Source organism: Balaenoptera musculus, chromosome 18 (assembly GCF_009873245.2).
Source record: "Balaenoptera musculus isolate JJ_BM4_2016_0621 chromosome 18, mBalMus1.pri.v3, whole genome shotgun sequence".
NCBI lineage: Eukaryota > Metazoa > Chordata > Mammalia > Artiodactyla > Balaenopteridae > Balaenoptera > Balaenoptera musculus.
In genome coordinates this window covers 13,568,976-13,591,178 of record NC_045802.1, presented here as the reverse complement: position 1 = coordinate 13,591,178, position 22,203 = coordinate 13,568,976, and the positions used below count along the sequence as shown (strand labels likewise).

The 22,203-nt window shown below is 36.0% G+C and overlaps 1 protein-coding gene across 1 annotated transcript in view; it reads left to right on the top strand.

The window, feature by feature from the left end:
• Positions 1-22,203, top strand: part of TRPC4 (transient receptor potential cation channel subfamily C member 4) — a 117,112-nt gene that overhangs the window by 20,564 nt on the left and 74,345 nt on the right. Inside the window, 1 exon segment of the mRNA XM_036831463.1 lies at positions 9,247-9,765. Coding sequence (XP_036687358.1) covers positions 9,247-9,765 — 519 coding nt within the window.

The window sequence follows — 22,203 nt, the reverse complement described above, 5'->3', positions numbered from 1 at the left end:
CATGAAATCTTCACTGCAGCCCTATGAGTATTAACTTTAAGAAGCCTTTGATATATATTTCTCCAGTTCTTATTCCACAAGGAGAAATATCTTGAATAAATGTCCAGATTTCAAAATGGGAAACTGGAAATGTGGAGAAGTTAACTGGCTTTGTCATTCTCACACAACTGAAAATGGTTGAGGCAGGATGTAATGCTCACTCTTGATGCCTGAGCTATTTCCAGGACCTCACAGCTGCCTTACTTACAAGACATACAGTTTACTGACGACGGATTTAGACCCAGGAGTCAAGCTGCATGGATTTCTGTGTGACCATGGGCAAACTATTGCACTTCTCAAAGGCCTATTCTATTTGTCAAAAGAGGATTACAGTAACACCTAATTCCAAAAATGATTTTGAAGATTAACTAAGATGTGGCATGAAAAGCTCCTAGCACGGGGCATGGCACATGACAAGTGCTTCATACATGTTAGTTGTTACTTGTGTCACTGTCATCAGACTCCAAGCATATTTGTATTAACAGTATCACCGAGTTGAAATGATTTTTGCCAGATCCTTGTTCATTTGGTTCAAGTGTGCTTCATAGTTCTAAAATAAATCTGTTATCCAAGTTATTGTAGAAGTATATTCACTATGTGCATCCTACACCTATTCAAATCAATACAAACTATATCTATTTGCTGGTATTTTGAATTCAAAGTAGACTTGAAATAGGCTTACCATAAAAATATATAACCAATGCAATTTAAAATGAATATTAACTTTAAAAAAGTAGAAATAGTTATTAATGTTACATTATTTATATTTATATACTGGATGTATCACTGACCAAGGCTTGGGTAAAGTTATTATAAATAGTTTGTATGAGAGCACTTAAACGAGATAAGAGAATCATAAATTGCATAATCTGCACTCTCATTCTTCACCTTTCCCACAAACTCCTCTTTTTATTTTATTTTATTTTTTTTACAAACTCCTCTTTTAAAAAATTGATATTTATCTCTTCTTGTAAAAAGCTAATAACAATACCTTCCCTTTCCCCTGCCTCCATTCAAAGAAAAAAATGCCAGGTTAATGACAGTTCAATTTTACTAAAGGGCATCATAGAAATCATAAGGTTTGAGTTGGGTCTTGAAGGTTTGGTAGAATTTGATAAGTGGGAGGGAATAGGCAGAAGTCAACAAGAAAACTATGAATGGAAAGTTTGACACTGAAATGATTGGGCCATGGGATGCCTGTCAGGGTGGAGTACAATTTAGGTTTGAATACACAGGGTGGGACATGATTATAGAGGTCTTTGTTTATCAAATAAAGTAGTTAATAAATAATTAGGTAATACCAAGGACAGTCTCTGATATAAAGTTAACTAATGTTTAAAGAACCTAAAATAAGGAGCCTTTATGTAAATAACTACGCTACAACTCTCCAACAGGGCAAAATGAGACCTCAGGGGCAACCCTCCAAATTGATACATACAGCATGCATTCAAGTTCAAATATTCAATACCATCATAATATTTCATGTAGAGATATTCCACAGTTTGTTCAACCTTTCTCTCTCGAAAAACATTCAGGTGATACCCAAGTTTCTATCACGACAAACAATGATGAAATAAATACATAGTCTCCAGGTGCCTGATTTTCTGTAGGAAGGGTTCCCTAACTAACAGTATGGTGCTTAGAATTTATGTAAGTGCCAGAAATTTTCCAGCAAGGCTGCTATAATTTGCATTCCTCTTGCTTTTGATGAATGTGGGTGCATCAGCTCCTTAAATTTGGCAAAATAATTGTAGTTCATTATTATTTTATATTTCCTTTCCCTGTCTATTAATGAGAAAGATCATTCATGTTTCTGACCTTTTATTTCCTTCCAGTTTTATTGAGATAAAATTGACATACAGCACCGTATACGTTTATGATAACGTTTAGCATAATTATTTGACTTACACAATCGTGAAATGATGATCACAATCCATCATCTCATACAGACACAAAATAAAAGAAGAAAATATTCTTCCTTGTGATGACAGTTCTTAGGATTTACTCTCTTAACAACTTTCATATATAACATGCAACAGTGACAATTATATTTACCATGTCATACATTACATCGCTAGTACTTATTTATCTTGTAACTGGAAGGTTGTACCTTTTGACTGCCTTCATCTATTTCCCCCTCCCCCTAACCCCTACCTCTGGTAACAAGAAATCTGATCTCTTTTTCCATAGGTTTGTTGTTGGTTTTTGTTTGTTTTTAAGTATAATTGACCTACAGCCGTATGTTAGTTCTTGGTTCACAACATAGTGACTGGATGTTTCTAACATTATAAAATGATGACCATGATAAGTCTAGTTACCATCTGTCACCATACAAAGCTATTACATTATTATTGACTGTATTCCCTATGCTGTACATTTCACCCCCGTGATTCATTTATTTCATAACTTATATTACATTTGTGCCTCTCAATTTCCCTCACCAATTTCACTCACCCCCGACCCCCTTGCCTCTGGCAACCACTTGTTCATACTTTCGGTATCTGTGACTCTGTTTCTGTTTTGTTATGTTTGTTCATTCATTTCGTTTTGATTTTCTTCTGTGAAAATCTTGGGTCATTCTACTTGAGAACTGTAAAACCAAATATGTAGTTTTCCATATTCTGTGTTTCCAATCTTGCTTTAAGAGTTCTCCCCAACCCTTGGGCTATACAACTATTTTTTAAAAGTCTTTTTCTAACCTTGTGTTGCTTTTTGTTTTTACATTTAAATATTTACTCCGTCTCAAATTCATTGTTATGAAATGAGATACACACTAATTTTGCTTGTTTGGGGTAGAAAATTGTTTCAATAAATGAACCACTTTTTCCAATTGAATAGAAATTTTACTTTTTCACATATCAAGTTCCCATATAAAATAAGAAGTAATTCTGGGGACTTCCCTCGTGGCGCAGTGGTTAAGAATCCGCCTGCCCATGCAGGGGACATGGGTTCGAGCCCTGGTCGGGTAAGATCCCACATGCCGCGGAGCAACTAAGCCTGTGCGCCACAACTACTGAGCCTGTGCTCTAGAACCTGTGCTCCACAACAAGAGAAGCCACTGCAATGAGAAGCCCGCGCACCACAACGAAGAGTAGCCCCTGCTCGCTGCAACTAGAGAAAGCCCGCGTGCAGCAACGAAGACCCAACGCAGCCAAAAATAAATAAATAAATTGATTAAAAAAAAAAAAAAAAAAAAGAAGTAATTCTGGTCAAAATTCTATTCAACTGATCCCGTATTTCTTGCTATATTTTCTTGGATCATAGCCTTCATATCATAATTTTTGAAACTCTTGGTTATCTATTCTTCCATATTAACTAATAAAATAGTTTTATCAAGTTATAAACAAAACAACATAAGTAAAAAAGATTCGGAATAAAATGCACATATTTATTTTGAGACAATCGACATAATTAAGATATTAGGTCTTCCTATTCAGAACATAATATTGTATTTTCCCCATATTTTGGATTTTTGTGCAAGTTCATGTAAGAGTATATATGTATGTGTATGTACATGCATGTTTACGAAAATTTCAAGTTCTAAATAACTGATGTTAAATTAATTTTTAAATATAACTCTAAGTTGAAACTCCCTTATGTTGGTTTGAATTAGAAGGTAGTCTGGGTGATTGAGAGAGGTAAATTTGATATTCATAAACCTGAGTTTCAAAAAATGTAGGTTTCAATACATTATATAAAAACATTAAAGTTAAAAAGCAAGATGAAACTAAAGATTTTAACAAATTTTTATTGAAGTACTTGAAAAAAAATTCTCATAAATTTTCAATTACTGTGCTATCAACTGGAGTATAAAAATAGTTTTTGAGTCATAGAAATTTCATGTTACAGGGGATAACCTCTTTCATATAACAGAAATATTAAGGGACTTTCACAAGATAATATAACTAATTGAGTACAGCCAGATTAGCATATGGATCTATTTAGTCTTAATAATTTAGGATACATCAAATAATATTATATAAGTAAATTTCTTTTATGCAGTTTATACAACCCAGTTTAATAAATGCTGAATGCAAGGGAATGAATTCTTTTAAATTGGTTGAATGTCACTCCAGGATGAATTTCTCTCCTAGAAATGTATACTTCAGCATTAATAGTTCAAAAATGTATATGTTAGTCACAAAGAGACATTTCTATGTTTGGGTGAAATGTCACATATGCCTCAGACTGGTGCCGAGTCATTTCAAGGTAAAGCATTTGGCTGAATTTGAGAAAAGCTATCAGTTTATGGGTTAAGAGTTAATCACTTAAACTGATTAATGGGTGTTAATTAGCTTATGTGTAGGTCAGTCATTCTGAATGCTATGTGACAGGAAAGCGATTCAGTTAATAATGTAACTAATGTTATGATAAGGTTGAGAAAAAAGACGTTGAACAAATACTCATTCATAAATCTTAGACAGAAGAAAAGCCAGAGCAAACTTCCAGCTATGCAACATAAGAAACAGGGACATGAATTTGGTTTCCAGATCCTCTCTTAACTGCCTCTTCTACTTAGCTGTAGATTACTGGGTCAACTGTATAATTCAATCAGTTGGAATTTGTTAAATGGTGAAGTGTGTTGTTTGTTTACGAGTAATGTGAGTATATATTTTCATGCATGTATGTTTGCCTGGGTGTAGTGTTTTTATGTCTGTAGAGTTTACTTCAGCTAAAATAAGTCAAGCATAGTGTGGTTTTTATCTACAGGTTTATCCTCATGATCTTCATATCTGTCCTTAAATATGCCAAATGGCAAATTTGAAAAATTTGGAAAAATACAATATTTCTATCAAAACCATTTTTAGGTAATAGCTACCAAGCACTTCTAGTCACCTATTTATTTATTTGAATGTTAGAAAAATATGCTTTTCACTTGTAACGTTGGCACCACAAAAGGAAAGAGGGAGAGTTGCATATTGAAGATATTGAATAAAGCGTAGCACAGGATGGAGACAGAAAATAGACTGGTGAATGAAGCATGAAAAAGAGGGAGCAAGCCCATTTTCTGCATTTTCTAAATGTTTCTGAGATCAAATGCCTTATATTTTAGACTCCTTTAAATTTCTGAGTATTTAGTAGATAGCAAAGTGGCTACTCAACGGATAAACTTCTCAGCTGCGGGAGTCCCCTTTCAGGGCAAGATTTTGCAAATGTGCCATTAGCACATGGCCATTCTGTAATGGAACTTTGAATTGTTTAGTTCTGTTGACCAGCTTTCCCTCCCAGAAAAGTAGACATTAAAGAAAGTGAAATCTGAACTGGAAGGTAACTCAGGGCACCTGGCCTAGTCCCCTCTTGTTTTCTGGTATCTTTGCTTCGAATTGTTCTATGCCGTGCTTGCTCTCCCTCACACCCCCAGCACCGCTTGATGGGTCATATGCACAGCCTCTCCTTTTCCATTGCTACAACCCTAGTTCAGACTGCACTCGTTACCAGGCTCCGTTATCTGCCTCTACCCATCTACTTCTCAATTCAACAATCAAAATATGCTAGCGTGATGTTAATACTTCGGAATTACTCCATCACTCTCCTGGTTCAATTCTTCTATGACTCCACCAATGTCTACAAAATAATGCGATTCAAAACCTTCCCTCATCTTGCCCTGATCTACACTGAGGCATTTTATGATTATTTATCTCTATATGATTTATCCCATACTCTAAAGAAAGTATTTGCTATGAATCTATCTTTCTTATTTTCTTCTTGTTGTCATTTTCCTGTAAATTTTCTACATTGCTAGTTCCAACCAATCTTAAGTTTAAATTCCTCCTAAAATCCTTTTCTAATTCTACCAAGTAAAAATAATGTCTTCTCTAAATTCATTTCCCTTTTGCTTTATTCATACTCTCCTTAGGGAATTTACTAATTTTGTATGCTAAAACCATTTGCATAGTATTATACTGTGTGTGTGTGTATGCAGGTGTGTGGGTTTGTGTGCACACGCACCATATTTTTAGGACTAAGGAGAATAATTATGATTATCCTCAGAGAAGCATAAAAGGCCTTAGACAAATTCAATACCCAGCCCTGATAATAATAAATAATCCAATTCAAAATGATTGCTTAACAAGTTGAATGGTGTAATTAATAGATGGATAGATAGATTGATAGATAAATAACTGGGAATACCAAGTATAATTTGTGGTGGGCATGAAAATTGGTATCACTGCTTAAGAAAATTGTTTGACCCAGAAATTCCATTGCTAGATACAAGACCAACAGACATGGACAAAAATGTGCATAGGAGCAATATTCTGAATAGCCACAAACTGGAAACCACAAAAATATCATCAAAAATAGAATGGTAAATAAATTGTGCTGTATTCATAAATCAAAATATGCAGAATTGAAGTAACAAAAACGATTGCTACTAACAATATGAATATATTTCAAAGAGCTAATGTGGAACGGAGAAAGCTAGACATAAAAAGTACATACTTTAATTTGTTTATATAAAGTTAAAAAGTATGTGAAAGTAATCTGTGGTGATAGCAGTTAGATTTGTGATTACAAAATGGAATGACTGGGAGGTGACAAGAGGGAGGTCCCTGGGGTGCAGGCACTCTTCTAGATTTTTTTTTTATGAATTTATTTATTTTATTTTTGGCTGCATTGGGTCTTCGTTGCTGCGCGTGGTCTTTCTCTAGTTGCAGCGAGCGGAGCTACCCTTCGTTGCGGTGCATGGGCTTCCTCTCATTGCGGTGGCTTCTCTTGTTGTGGAGCACCAGCTCTAAGCACACAGGCCTCAGTAGTTGTGGCTCATGGGCTCTAGAGCACAGGCTCAGTAGTTGAGGCGCACGGGCTTAGTTGTTCTGTGGCATGTGGGATCTTCCCGGACCAGGGCTCAAACCTGTGCCCCCTGCATTGGCAGGCAGATTCTTAACCACTGCCCCACCAGGGTAGCCCTCATCTAGATTTTTGTCTGTGTCTTGTCACACAGGTGTGTTCACATTTTAAAAAAGGTTTCTAGCTGTACACTGATCTCTGTGCATTTTACTGTATGTATGTTTGCTATACCTCAATAACAAGTTCAAAATGAATAATTATTGCAATGAATCAAAATATATTGAATAAAATAAAGGAAAAATCCATGGGTTCATGAGTAATACTCAATAATTAAGAGGAGAAGAGAGCAAATTGTACATACAGAAGAATGCCGATTACTAAACTTAGAAGTGATGGAAGAATAAGAAAACCCCCAATTTTCAGACTCCATGTAATAATTGATTCAGGTGTGTAATTAGCACTAAATAACAGGCAATTGTTTAAGTGTTTTTGTTTTATTGTTATTTTTCAATGCAATGCTTACCCTCTGGGACCTGGATAAACAATCACGTGTGCCTGCTGGGCTGATCTGCCAGAGTCCCAGCAGACTACTCTCTGTTAAGTATATATAGTTTGTGTGTTTTGTTTGAATATAACTGGTGAAAGTGATGGGTTTTTTTAAAAAAGCAGTAGTGATTTGGGGCTTTTTTGAGTTTTGTTTTGCTATTTCATTCCATTCTTGACCAAAGCTTCCTTTAAGTCATTTATTATGGAAAACTGTCACACTAACTTAAAGGAAGGGGTGGGGGAAATTCGTAAATTGTCTTCTAAAAAATTAAATAAAATATTAAATATGTTAAAAATATGTATATATATATATATATATATATAGTGTGTCTTATGAAATAAATGGATATTCAAAATGGCCAGATGAACTAAAAGCATGTGAGTTTAATTATTCTCATATAAAGATTACACCTCTACTTAAAAGTAGTGCTACTGAAGTTTCATATGACCTTCGTTTTTCTCTACATAGTTGTTTTCTTTTGATCCTTTTGTGGTTTTAATCATATTTAACCAGCAGCATATTTTAATGTGACATGTCATCACTTTTTCTGCCATGCCTGTTTAACTTGTCCTTATGTAACATTTATTTTCACAGAGGCCTCTATGACTTTGCACCAGCAGGAAGAAATACTAAACCAAAAATTGTAAAGCAGCAGGGTGTAGTGCAGTACGTACAGGCCTGGGTGTCAGACAGATGGACCTAGGTTCAAATAGCAGGATTCCCACTTACTCACCAAGATACCATGTCTATAAAATGTAAATAATGAATAGTGAGGGTGGATGTGCTTTAGGCCTACTAAATAGTGCTTATTAAATTATTTTTGTCATTACCATTCCTAGAGTATAACCCAAAGGAAATTGTTCATAAGTGCATTGGTGACCTGATTCATTGGGAAGCATTTCTTTCTTATTTTTTTCTTTTTTAATAGCTTTATTGCGATATAATTCACATACCATAACATTCACCCACTTAAAGTATACTATTCAGTGATTTTTAGTATATTCACAGGGTTGTGCAACCATAACTACAATATTAGAACATTTTTCTCACTCTCAAAAGAAACTTTGTATCCTTTAGCAGTCACCTTCCATCCCTTCCATTGCCCCCAAGCCTAGGCAATCACTACTTTCTCCATATACAGATTTGCCTATTTTGGATATTTTATAAAAATGGAATCATACAATATGTGATCTTTTGTGACTGGCTTCTTTCACTTAGCATGATGTTTTTAAGGTTCTTCCACAGGAAGCATTTATTTCTAATAACAGCGATGTTAGAATGGGGCACCTCGTGTCATCTGGAAAATATTCCATAAAGGAATGGATGAAAACGGAAAGCAGAGGGGCTAGCACTCCTGCGTTCTGCTGCCACCTGTAATCGCAGGGTGGGTCTTAGGACTGCAGAAGATAAAACACAAACAAACAAGCAAAAAACCTGACTGAAGAGTTTAAAACCTTCTATTGCAGAGGAAGATCTTGGGTTTAAAACAAATCATTAACTATTTTGTAGCGTCTTTCTTATTATTTAGAGAGCCCATATCACTGGGAAAGAAAAGCAAAGATTGTCAGCCAGAAAATAAGTTGGGAGCAAGATAGTCTTTTATCAAGAGTTTCCATAGGCACTGAGTTTAAGATATCATGAAATGTCACAATTCAGATTAAACAAAGAATAATGTATCATTCTACTGCAGAGCTACTTTTTGTTTAATTTCCTTTTGTCTTTTGAGGGGAAAAAAGTCCTATCTCTCCTGCAAAAAAAACAAAAGCCTGGCAAAAGACTTACGAATCTTGTTCAACACTGCTATAGCGCGTTGTTTAAATTCACTTGAGCAAATGCGTTACTACTCACGACCTCTGCTTTCTCCTTTCTAGGTGCCTCCCATACTCCTTGATAAGCAGTTCTCTGAATTCACTCCGGACATTACACCCATCATTTTGGCAGCCCATACAAATAATTACGAGATAATAAAACTTCTGGTTCAGAAAGGCGTCTCGGTGCCCAGACCCCACGAGGTCCGCTGCAACTGCGTCGAATGCGTGTCCAGCTCGGATGTGGACAGTCTCCGCCACTCCCGCTCCAGACTCAACATCTACAAGGCCCTGGCCAGCCCCTCTCTCATCGCCCTGTCCAGTGAAGACCCTTTTCTCACAGCCTTTCAGTTAAGTTGGGAGCTCCAGGAACTGAGTAAGGTGGAAAATGAATTCAAGTCGGAGTACGAGGAGCTGTCACGACAGTGCAAACAATTTGCTAAGGACCTACTGGATCAGACAAGAAGTTCCCGCGAGCTGGAAATCATTCTTAATTACCGCGATGACAACAGTCTCCTAGAAGAACAAAGTGGAAATGATCTCGCAAGACTCAAATTGGCCATTAAGTACCGTCAGAAAGAGGTGAGTTCTGCCAGACTTTATCCATCAAAATGCCACAGAATTTAAATGGCAGTGAGGGAAATTGGTACTCCAAAATTAGGTTGGGGGTTTAAAGCATTTTCTGTTTAACTGTAAGTGGATGATATTTATTGTTTGCCAGATTGATTACTGATGATGAAACACATTGAAGAGTGGCGGTAAGTAGGTTAATAATTAGTGATGGTTTTTGACATCTGTGTTAAAATGTACACATTTAATGGTGTGTGATGGTAAAACTAATGAATTTTAGAATCTCTGCACTAAGAGGTCTAGTTCTGCCATTTATAAGTTTTGCTACTTTAGAGGGTCACACAGATCTCTTTGAGTTTTGGTTTTCTCATCTGCTTAATGGACTTAATATTTATATTTCATTATATATATATATTTCTTTATACATATAAAATATCTTACTCACAGATTTGTAGGGAGTGTAAAATGAGTGGATGTGTGTGAAGGCTCTTAGTAAATTATAAGGTACGATCCTAATAAAATACATTATTAGAAGTTATTAATAAAGGAAAGCCTTTAGTCCAACAGCAGATGAAAATACTAAAACTTCCTTCATGTCTGGCTTAGTTTCTTTATTTGTCAGGAATGAGAAGTTAAGAAGTCAATTGCAAATTGCACAAGAGTAATAAATTTTTCATTAGAGTTCCATGGATTTGAATATTAAATAAGGAAAATTCAGGTCTATTACACTTATCACCTAGTGTAATTGTTTTTTGCTGCCATCACTGATTTTGAGTAAGTTCTCAAAAATCTATTTACTTCTACCTCCAGAAAATATTGGTTTTCTTTTCATTGGTGAATTATAGTAATTGTTCTAGAACAAAAGTTGGAAAAAAACTATGTATGTAATATAAGATGAAAAAGAAAGAGAAAAAGAAACTTCTGAAAAAAATGTATTATTATTTTTTTTTAACTTGGCCCTAAATATTCTACATTAGCACTGGCTGCTTTATCTATTGCTACTTACTAAATACTTAAGATTGAAGATACCTGAATTTGCTTCTTTGAGTTTTTCCTGTAGTTCTTTGGCCAGTTGTCATAGGAGCCTAAAAGTAATTAACAATCTTTTCCCTGAACAACAAAGGAAACAGCTTCTTTCCTGTGCATTCCCACTGATTCTGAAATCACATGTACTAGTATCAACTCACTTTTTTAGGGTATCGTGTTTAGGACTCAGGGCTCTTTTTTTTTTAAGGGACTAGAATAATTTTAATATGAAACTAGAAGAAATTGATGAAAAATTTCACTTGATTAAAGATTGTAAAACACTAAATGTGAAACTTACAAATACACCAGATAGATTGAATTGATATTTATAGGACATTCCATCCAAAAACAGCAGATTATACTTTCTTATCAAGTGCACACAGAACATTCTCCAGGATAGATCACATCTTGGGTCACAAATCAAATCTCAGTAAATTTAAGAAAATTGAAATCATATCAAGCATCTTTTCTGACCACAACGCTATGAGATTAGAAATGAATTACAGGGGAAAAAATGTAAAAAACACAAACATATGGAGGCTAAACAATACGTTACTAAATAACCAAGAGATCACTGAAGAAATCAAAGAGGAAATCAAAAAATACCTAGAGACAAATAACAATGAAAATACGACAATCCAAAACCTATGGGATGCAGCAAAAGCAATTCTAAGAGGGAAGTTTATAGCTATACAAGCCTACCTCAAGAAACAAGAAAAATCTCAAATAAACAATCTAACCTTACACCTGAAAGAACTAGAGAAAGAAGAACAAACAAAACCCAAAGTTAGCAGAAGGAAAGAAATCATAAAGATCAGAGAAGAAATAAATGAAATAGAAACAAAGAAAACAATAGCAAAGATCAATAAAACTAAAAGCTGGTTCTTTGAGAAGATAAACAAAATTGATAAACCATTAGCCAGACTCATCAAGAAAAAGAGGGAGAGGACTCAAATCAATAAAGTTAGAAATGAAAAAGGAGAAGTTACAACAGACACCGCAGAAATACAAAGCATCCTAAGAGACCACTACAAGCAACACTATGCCAATAAAATGGACAACCTGGAAGAAATGGACAGATTCTTAGAAAGGTATAACTTTCCAAGACTGAACCAGGAAGAAATAGAAGATATGAACAGACCAATCACAAGTAATGAAGTTGAAACTGTGATTAAAAATCTTCCAAGAAACAAAAGTCCAGGACCAGATGGCTTCACAGGTGAATTCCATCAAACATTTAGAGAAGAGCTAACACCCATCCTTCTCAAACTCTTCCAAAAAATTGCAGAGGAAGGAACATTCCCAAACTCATTCTATGAGGCCACCATCACCCTGATACCAAAACCAGACAAAGATATTACAAAAAAAGAAAATTACAGACCAATATCACTGATGAATATAGATGCAAAAATCCTCAACAAAATACTAGCAAACAGAATCCAGCAACACATTAAAAGGATCATACACACACACACAGAAAAAAGCATTAGAACTGATAAAACATTACATATACATTGTTCTCTGTTTTGTTCTTGAGCCACTAAAAATGTTCATTCCTACTGAACATTTTTTTCTTTGCTTAGGTTCTTTTGTATATTTTAGGAATATACAAAGTGAACTCAACTTCAAAGCCTATTGAACAAAAACCACAAATTTAGTCCCTAGCTAGATATGTCAGAAGCAAAGCAATAGAAAGCATTTGATAATTTCTAACACTTCTTTCAAAATGCTTATACTTTTTGCTCATATGAAGTTTTGGAATTGGAAAGTGATAGAACCTAACATTGCAGCAGGGTGAAGGAAGGCTAAAAATATATAACATGTAATAAGAAAATAAGAATTAGTAATGTCTTTGAAAAGATACATTTTTGAAAGACCCTGCCTTTGCATTTTCTATTTTAATCTTTTGTGATTACATTGGAGAAAAAAATTAAAATTCTTACAGAGTTGTTCTGGAGTATCTTTCATTCAATATTAAAGAGCATATTTCCCTGGAGTTGACAGTTTTTCCAGAGCAAAGTAATGTTGGATGGCTAATAGCATTATAAAATCGAGAGTAAGGTTTTACTTTCATATAAATTCTTTGAAATCATAGGTTGTGTTTTATGAAACATATTCCTGAATTATTCAGAAATTATTGATTTCAAAATATTTAAGATCTTCTAGTAGGATAATGTGTCTTAAATGAAACTCTGCTTTAACATAAATGTCTTGCCTTGTTACCATTTAACCACAAGTTTTCCTTATTTCAGTCTACAAAAGATTGAGGTTTGTCTTTGGTCCATCTCTTACATTTTTGGAATACCTTCCCATTAATCTTCACATGGCTGAGTCCTACTCAGTCTTTAAAGTTCATCTCAGGTCTCTGCTCCCCCAGGGAGATTCCATGAAGCAATCCCCCTCCATACAGTCTCTGGGATAAATGCCTTCATTATGCACATTCTAGATCGCATTGTACTGCTATATTTCACTTGCCTTCTCTAGGCTGTGAATGTCAGGAACACATCTGTCTCATTCACCAGTCCTACCTCAGTACTTGATAGAGAAAAGATGCTCCATGTGAACTGGTCTCAATATGCTCAATATGAATGCACTTGAATGAAGTTACAGAATTTCTTAGTTCTGGAAGGCTCCCTGCATGTTTCTTTGCCTGATTAATTTGCAGTGTTTAGGTTAATAATGGAAAGCAATGAAATACATTATTTTTTGTGAAAAGACTATAGTTCACTCCCCGTATAGCTCTTCAAATTAAAGTGAAAAAAATAATCTCTTTATAGTAAACAGTATATGTTCTTTTAAATTTACTTTTCCCTTTCATGAAGGTATGTCAACCGTTTTGCAACATTAACTTTAAACTTTGGTACTAATCTGGGTTCTCTCTTAGAAATTAAGGAAGTTGTTAAAGAAGAAGTAGATAAATCAACATTTGGAGAGCCCTGTACTCATACCTTTCTATCCCATCCTGGAGCAATGAGAGAAATATGAAGAGATTCATGTCAATCAGGTGCCTTCAATAGCATGATGCATTGTATTGATTCCAAATATTCCATAACACAACTCTTTAAAGCTCTCAAGATTTGTGGTTTTATGTTTCTTGATTTATTCAAAACTCCTTGTTGTGGAATCAAGAAACAAACCTCCTGTCAGAAAGGATACATAGGGGGTAGAATTCAGGGTCAGTAGAGTCACAGAGGATAAAAAACTCTAATACAACCAGGGGGCCGCCTGGATAGGAGAGAAGGGGAGGTAAAGGGCAAGGCACCAGAAGAGTGCTAGGTAATGGGAGAGCAGTGATATAATGAATGGGGCAGAAGCAAAAGAAATTTGTTTTCTTAAAACTTCATAGGGCTGAACTTTTTGGTATTTCATAAGCTTTGTTTTGTTATGTTATAAACTCTCTATTGATAAGTTTATCATGCCAAATGTTTTTAATTCAAATTTCATTAGAAAAGAGTCAATAAATGGCAGTATAAATTCAAACTTGCTACTGGCTGAATTTCATATTAAAAACAAATAAAAAATACCACTCATGTTCCATATGTACCTGAAATCTACATGGGACTCTCCTTCTGGAGATCTGTAGTCAGATGCCATTTGGTGCTTCTGGTAGTGGTTGAGGAAAAATAGCATCTATATGTATATATATTTTTAAATTTGCAGCTACCAAGCCTCAAGGATGTACCATTGCCCATCTCCACCAAAAAGAAAAAATATATCACAGAGAAATCAATAATAATGTTGCTTCCTAGCTGTTATGTCAGAACCTTGGGATTGTGTTGGCAAACAATGGCTCTCTCCTCTTAAATCCATTGGATTCTGGTGACAGCCATGTAAGAGCTTTGCATTTGCTACAAATGGGGCACGAAGAGCTGACCTTTGTTAACCATTGGTTGTCTTTGAATCTTTTGTTTTCTTTCTTTTCCACTCTTATTCAAGTCTAGGATGTCTAAAATATACCTTTCATATTTTCTTGTGTCTGTTAAATTCCACATAAGAGTATGGATAATTTGGAGGGAAAAAATGTCTCATACTATGGAGATATTGTCTCATGGACATCAAATAACTATAATAGAAGAATAGCAAAGAGAGCACTTCTGGGGAGAAAAATGAGAAAAGGTACTGCATACAGTGTTCCCCTCCATAACTGAGATTTTTCTGCTGAAATAACTTTGAGAGTCATTCATATAAGTAAATATGGTGATGCCTTTGCCTTAGTTTACTTTACTTAACACATACTGGGTTATTTGAATTCGATTTGATATTATTTACCATGTTCCTCCCTTTTTTCTCTCTTCTCTGTTTTGAACTGTTTTGAAAACATTCATGTTTTTCAGATCTCTTCTTAAATACTACTTTCTCTGGGAAGCCTTCCCTTTGAGTTCCTAACTCAAAATTAATCATTAGTTTCTCTTGCTATGACAGCAACACTGCTTTATTGCAAGTGCTGTTTTGCTTCTTATTTGTTTTCACGTTTTGTTTCTCCAGTTGAACACCTTGCCCTTAGTCTTACCTCCTTCAATCCATCGCCTACCACACCACTAAAGGGTCTTTGTTTTGTTTTGTGTTTTAGGAAAAGTAAATCTAGGGATAAGTTTTCCAGCATAGCACTGAAAGTCCACAGTCTTGGAGAACCCCTCGGTTTGTTCCTCATAAATGTGAGCATATGAGCTCTGTGTAAAGCATTGCAGTGTTTCTCTCACTCTCTCATGTAAAGTACAAGTGTCACCGCTGCTTTATATGAAGTCTACCTAAATCATCAATTTCATCTTTCACCATCACTACTTATAGTTCACATTTCAGCCAAATGGAAACACTCATAATACAATTGTACTCTTTTACCCCATTGGGCCTTTCCACCCAGGAGCCTCTTAACATAAAAAGACCTCTGCCCTGTTTCACATTGCTTGCCTATTGTCATGGGTTTCATCCGGACCACAGTAGAATCGCCTGGGAGGTTTTTTAAACACTGCACTGCTGCTTCTATCCCAACACTCAGGACAGTTACACCAGAACCCCTGGAAGTGTGGTGGCATTTTTTTTTAAACTACCCAGATGATTCTCATGTGCAGTCAAGGTTGAGTGAGTACTTCTTGAAATTATCTATCGAAGTTTAACTCATGAATTAAAACTTCTTTAGATTTCCTTGACTTTCTCAAGTAGAGAAGACAGTGGTCACCAAATGTGACTGATCATCAGAAGCACCTGGGCAGCTTTTAGAAACAAGTGTCTCAGCCTCACATGCAGAAATTCACCTTCAGTAAGTCCTTGCATTTGTGGCACAGCACAGAGGTCCTGTCAAGTTCTTCCTATCTCTCCACCCCCCTATTATGGTTGCCCAGACCCCGATGCCCTCCCCTCTTCTTAAGGTCTATCCTGCTGGTAACAGGATTCTTAGGGCTTTCATTTCTTTATTTCCTCTATCTGCAAAGTAAGACTTAAGATTTAGGTAGGAAAAAAATCCTACTTAGAAAGGTGAAGTAGACCTAAGGAAATGAAAAGATGGAGAAGAAGGGGTCATACATTAATATTCCCCTGTCATGTGATAGAGAAATAAAAACTTTCCATCTGAGTGTGCATACTGTAGCCACACCTTCTTTCAGGTAAATTTCTGGCCATCTGAGAACTATTGGAAAGATGTCTTTTTGTTGGTATTGAGTAACTCATCTCTGTATCATTGAAATAAAATATCGTATGAAACACATGAAGCCTGTGAAATGGATATAATCCTCTTTTCTGCTCCTAATCAGGTATGTGATGTTAGACCAATTATCCTTTAAGTTTTTGTTTTCTCACCTTTAAAATAGGAAAATACTGCCTACTTCACAGGTCAGTAGTGAAGATGAAGCATGACAATACAAGTCCAGATCTAGGCATACTTCCTGGCATATTTGTCCATTGAAGAGGAGCTATCTATTATATTTAGTTATTACTGTTATTATCATTGTTTTTGCTTATACCCTCATGGACCCTCAGTATAAAAAGCTAAGTGCATTTGCTATGAAGCAAATGCGGCTTCATTATTAAATGTTTTAATATTTGTACTGAATATTTATCTAGGCCTCGTGGGTTGAACTGCACTTTTGAATTGGGAGTTTGGGATTGACACATACACACTGCTAAAAATAAATAAATTAATTAATTAATTAATTAATAGGAAAAATTTTAAGTTTATCCTCTTACAGTCTATTGTTATAATCAATATGCTAAACTGTTTATATTAAAAAGACATTCTCATCAAAAATGTATAATGTATAAACTTTATCTCAGACCCTAGGGTTGTCCATGCTCTAATTCTTCCATTATCAGCTTTCAAAAGTAACTTATATTATATACTACACACTTGATTTTAATTTGTCCTTCTGCCTTGCATTTTTAAAGTATATTTTAGGTGGTTGATTATGTATGCCCTTTGAACCTTACTGCTACATGCTACACCTCAGAATCAGGAAATGTTATCATAGCAGAGCTCATCAGAAATGCCAGACATATGATAGGGTTTTAATACATGAGGCTACACTGAGTGACGTAAATAATTAAGAGACTTGTAAAAGGGATAAAAAACAGCATTTCTTTAGCTTACTTTCCTCTTCCTCTGCTCTCCGGAGCACTCATTGTGCTCAATGAGTGAGCACTCTCCACACTCATTGACCAGTTTCTGGGCCCTGCCTCTCTGTCCTCCAAGCAAGTGCCCACACCGGCTGTTGCTAGGCAAAGGTAAAACACAATCAATGATCCCAAGGCCTCAGCCCAGCCCCCTCCTGGGGACCAAACATTTCAGCACCTGCCACTGGATAATGGATGAAGCAAATGCCTGTTCAGGACTTGTCAGCCCGGCTGACAGAACTATGACAGGTCATTAGGCATTTAATTTAACACTAGGATTTTAGAGCTCGGAATTCAACCCCCATGAGTTTCTTTACAGCTAATTAATGACATGAAACCACTTTTCCTAATTCATATCTGAAAGTGATTGTTTCTGTTTCTTCCACAATTAAATATGAAATTGTATATGTCCACAACATTGTATAACTTCAGCCTTTTAAACTGCACTGATTAGAGTGTGATAAATGTATATCTTCCAAAATATAAAATAGCAATTTTTAACTTTAAGTTAGATATAAAACATAGCTTGTACTTGATACTGCTTTAATAAATACAAAAAGGAAACTATTTAGGAATTTATTTTTAAAGAGGTATATTCTTCTGTCCACCTAATAAAAATGCGTTGCGTCAGCAGGATAAACAACTCTTTCCAATGTAGCCTTCATTTGCCGCAGACATAAACTAAAGACATTAGGTTAGTTTGGGATTGACATGTATACACTACTATATTTAAAATAGATAACCAACAAGGACCTACTGTATAGCAAAGGGAACTCTGCTCAATACTCTGTAATAACCTGAATGGGAAAAGAATTTGAAAAGAATAGATGTATGTATATGTATAACTGAATCACTTTGCTATACACCTGAAACTAGCACAACATTGTAAATCAACTATAGTCCAGTGTAATATAAAATTTTAAAAAAACATTAGGTTAATGATAGTATCTTTGAAAAATTTCACGGTGAATTAGAAACCTTCTCTTGGTCCTCCAGTGAATTACTTTTCTGTATAAAACTGGTGCTTCTGACTCCATGATGATTGACAAACAAGGGTAGCAATAATATCAGCTCTTTTTCTTTATTCAGATCTGATCATTTCATTTGTCAGTGATGAAGAACAATTTCGTTTGTTCCTTTTGCAAAAAATTCACATTTTGGGGGGGGCCATGCATCTTGCAGGATCTTAGTTCCAAGACCAGGGATCGAACCCGTGCCCCCTACAGTGGAAGCGTGGAGTCCTAACCACTGGACCGCCAGGGAATTTCCCCAAATTCACATTTAAATTTGAGGGTTATTTTCATTTGGGTCATTATTTAATGTTTCATATCTTCTCTGTCACTCATCACGAAACAAAATTAAGAATCACCACTTTTTGAAATTATGGATTTAACAGCTTATCCCAACCCACACATTTCCTGGAAAATGCAAAAACCCAATAGGTTGTCTTCTAGAACTTTATGGAACAGAAACATAAAGTCCTGCTCAAGATCCCTTATAAATTACGGGAATAAGAGGGAGCTTTTAAACTTCTCCTTACCCTCATTTTCCTTCGACCATATGAGGCATATTTACATTTTTTCTCAATAAAGGTGGGTTGTTTTTTGTCTCAATTCTTGGAAACAGAAACATACAGTAAAACCCTCTAGGATGTATGATACCTGTGCTATAATTTGGTGATTCGTGATTCTGAAGCTGAATTCTAAAGCTGCGTGTTTACAGATTGCTTCTAGGTAATAGAGAACTGGGAAAGCAATCCCATAAGGTCATATTTTTATTCTTTGAGTCACACTCTGTTCCCTTTTCCCCTTCAGCTTTAGGGAGCACTCAGTGGCATGCCCTCTGCTGCCACAGAAAAATACTAAAATACTAAGACCTGTTTCCTTTATGGTTTTTACCTTCATCTGCCCCGTTGCCAGCTCCCTGCATGTTGTAAGAAGGCCTGCTTTTCCTCATTCCAAAACACGACTTCAGTTCTAAATGTGGGGCACTATTGCTGTTTTTCTCCATGGCATTCTCTGGGCTCAGTGATTTCCCCCAGGTGGCTCTGAAACACGCAGCCCAGAACCACTTTTCATCCTTTGCCACATTCTCCTCTAATATCAGGGCATGGGGGGAGCTGGAAATCTTGTTGGCAGCTGCTGTTAAGTAAACATGTGAGGAACCTAGTGGATGGGCTTAGGGAGCTCTGGCCAAGACCTGCTCTTTCTCTTTCCAAGTGCAAGTCCACATGTTCGTGCAGGGTGTCTGTTCTACGCCAGAGACAGAGGACAGCAAAATGAGAAGACAGCAAGCCCTAGGCCAGGTTTGGATTTCTTCCAGAAGTGTCCTAGAGCCTAGAATTTTATTCTCGCTTAGGTAATACAATGAAGTCCGTGTGTGTGCGTGTGTGTGTGTGTGTACTGCAGTACTTAATCAAGCAGAAAATGCTGGCTATAAGCTAAAAATACCTTTGTACCTAGATTGCACTAACGTTTTACATGCTACCTTCCTCATTTATGATGTTTTCCTCATTTTCTTTCCTCCTTCCCTCCCTGTCCTCCTTCCTTATTAGCCCCTTCACTCACTTATTTAAGAGAGCCTTTACTATTTGCTACTTGCTGGTGATGCTGAAATCAAAGACAAATGCCTTGCCCTCAAACAACTACCAGATTATTAGGGATGGAAGAAAGGTTAACACAACTGTCACAGTGTGGGTTACAGAGGCTGTGGCAGAGCTGCCTTCCTAGAGCCCAGGAAAATGCCTCCTAATTTGGTCTGAAGGTTTTAGGGGAGGCTTCCTGAAGAAGAAAGTGGCTTAATTGAGTTTCCATGGAAAACCAGGAGTCATCCAGGCAGAGAAGTTACAAAAAGTCATTACGGGAAGAAACACCATGTACAGATGCAGGAGGCAAAAAAGAGGATGGAGGATGGAGAATCCCTTCATTGCTATTTTTTTAAATTAAGGTCCATCTGATTCATTTTTAAAAATTGGAGTATAGTTGATTTACAATGTTGTGTTAGTTTCAGGGGTACAGCAAAGTGATTCTGTTGTACATATATATTCTCTTATATATGTATTCTTTATATATTCTTTTTCAGATTCTTTTCCATTATAGGTTATCACAAGATATTAAATATAGTTTCCTGTGCTATATGGTAGGTTCTTGTTGTTTATTTTATAGATAGTAGTGTGAATCTGCTAATCCCAGACTCCTGATTTATACCTTCCCCCTTCCCCTTTAGTAACCATAAATTTGTTTTTTATGTCTGTGGGTCTGTTTCTGTTTTGTAAATAAGTTAATTTGTATCACGTTTTATGGTTCCACACTAAGTGATATCACATGATATTTGTCTTTCTCGGTCTGACTTACTTCAGTCAGTATGATCATCGCTAGGTCCATCCATGTTGCTGCAAATGGCATGATTTCATTCTTTTTTATGGCTGAGTAGTATTCCATTGTATATATGTACCACACCTTCTTATCAATTCCTTTGCCAATGGACATTTAGGTTGCTTCCATGTCCTGGCTATTGTAAATACTGCTGCTATGCACATTGGGGTGTGTGTATCTTTTCAAATTATAGTTTTGTCTGATATATGCCCAGGAGTGTGATTGCTGAATCATATGGTAATTCTATTTTTAGTTTTTTGAGGAACCTCTGTACTGTTCCCCATAGTGGCTTCACCAATTTGCATTCCCACCAACAGTGCAAGAGGGTTCCTTTCTCTCCACACCCTCTCCAGCATTTATTGTTGTGGATTTGTTGATGATGGCCATTCTGACCGGTGTGAGGTGATACCTCATTGTAGTTTTGATTTGCATTTCTCCAATAATTAGCGATGTTGAGCATCTCTTCATGTGCCTCTTGGTCATCTGTATGTCTTCTTTGGAGAAATATCTATTTAGGTCTTCTGCCCATTTTTGATTGGGTTGTTTTTTTTTTGGTTTTTTTGACACTGACCTGTTATGAGCTGTTTGTATATTTTGGAAATAAGCCCTTGTCGGTCACATCGTTTGCAAATATTTTCTCGCATTCTGTAGATTGTCTTTTTGTTTTGTTTATGGTTTCCTTTGCTGTGCAAAAGCTTTTAAGTTTAATTAGATCCCATTTGTTTATTTTTGCTTTTATTTCCATTACTCTAGGAGATGGATCCAAAAAAATATTGCTGTGATTTATGGCAAAGAGTGTCCTGCCTATGTTTTCCTCTAGGAGTTTTAAAGAATCCCTTCATTCTTTCTGCCCTCATTCCCACCCTGTGGCCTCTGCTTTAGCCTTTCACTCTGCCTGGCACTCATGGATGGCTTCTGTATCAGGTCTCAGTTCATACTATCACCTTCCCAGCAAAGATCCAGAATACCCACCTAATCACTGCCCTCTCCCTTCACCCTTTAGTCTCAGGCATTCCCTTTACATCACAATGTTGTTATCATGGCCTTTATCACACCCGAAAATATTCTGTTTATTTGTGTGTTTAATTATTTTTATCTGTCTTTCTTCACCTATATCTGTTATCTTGTCTGACTTCATTATCAGTGAAAGTCTAGTGCTTGAAATAGTGCTTAGGACATAGGAGTGTTAAATAAATGATCATAAATTAGAGGAGTGGCAGGAGTTGAGATTAGAGAAAATGACAAAGAATAGGTTGTAAAGGGATCAGCAATCCTCAGGATCATGGCTTTCCTAAAATCTGTGAAATTTAATCGTGGTTTAAATGTATAAATCCATATAATCTTTATTATTTTCTCAAACTGCTGTTGCCCAGAGATGAACTCATTATCTTCCCCTTTAAGCCTGGCTCTTCTTCTGTCGTCTCTGTTCGAGTATAAGGCCTTCCCA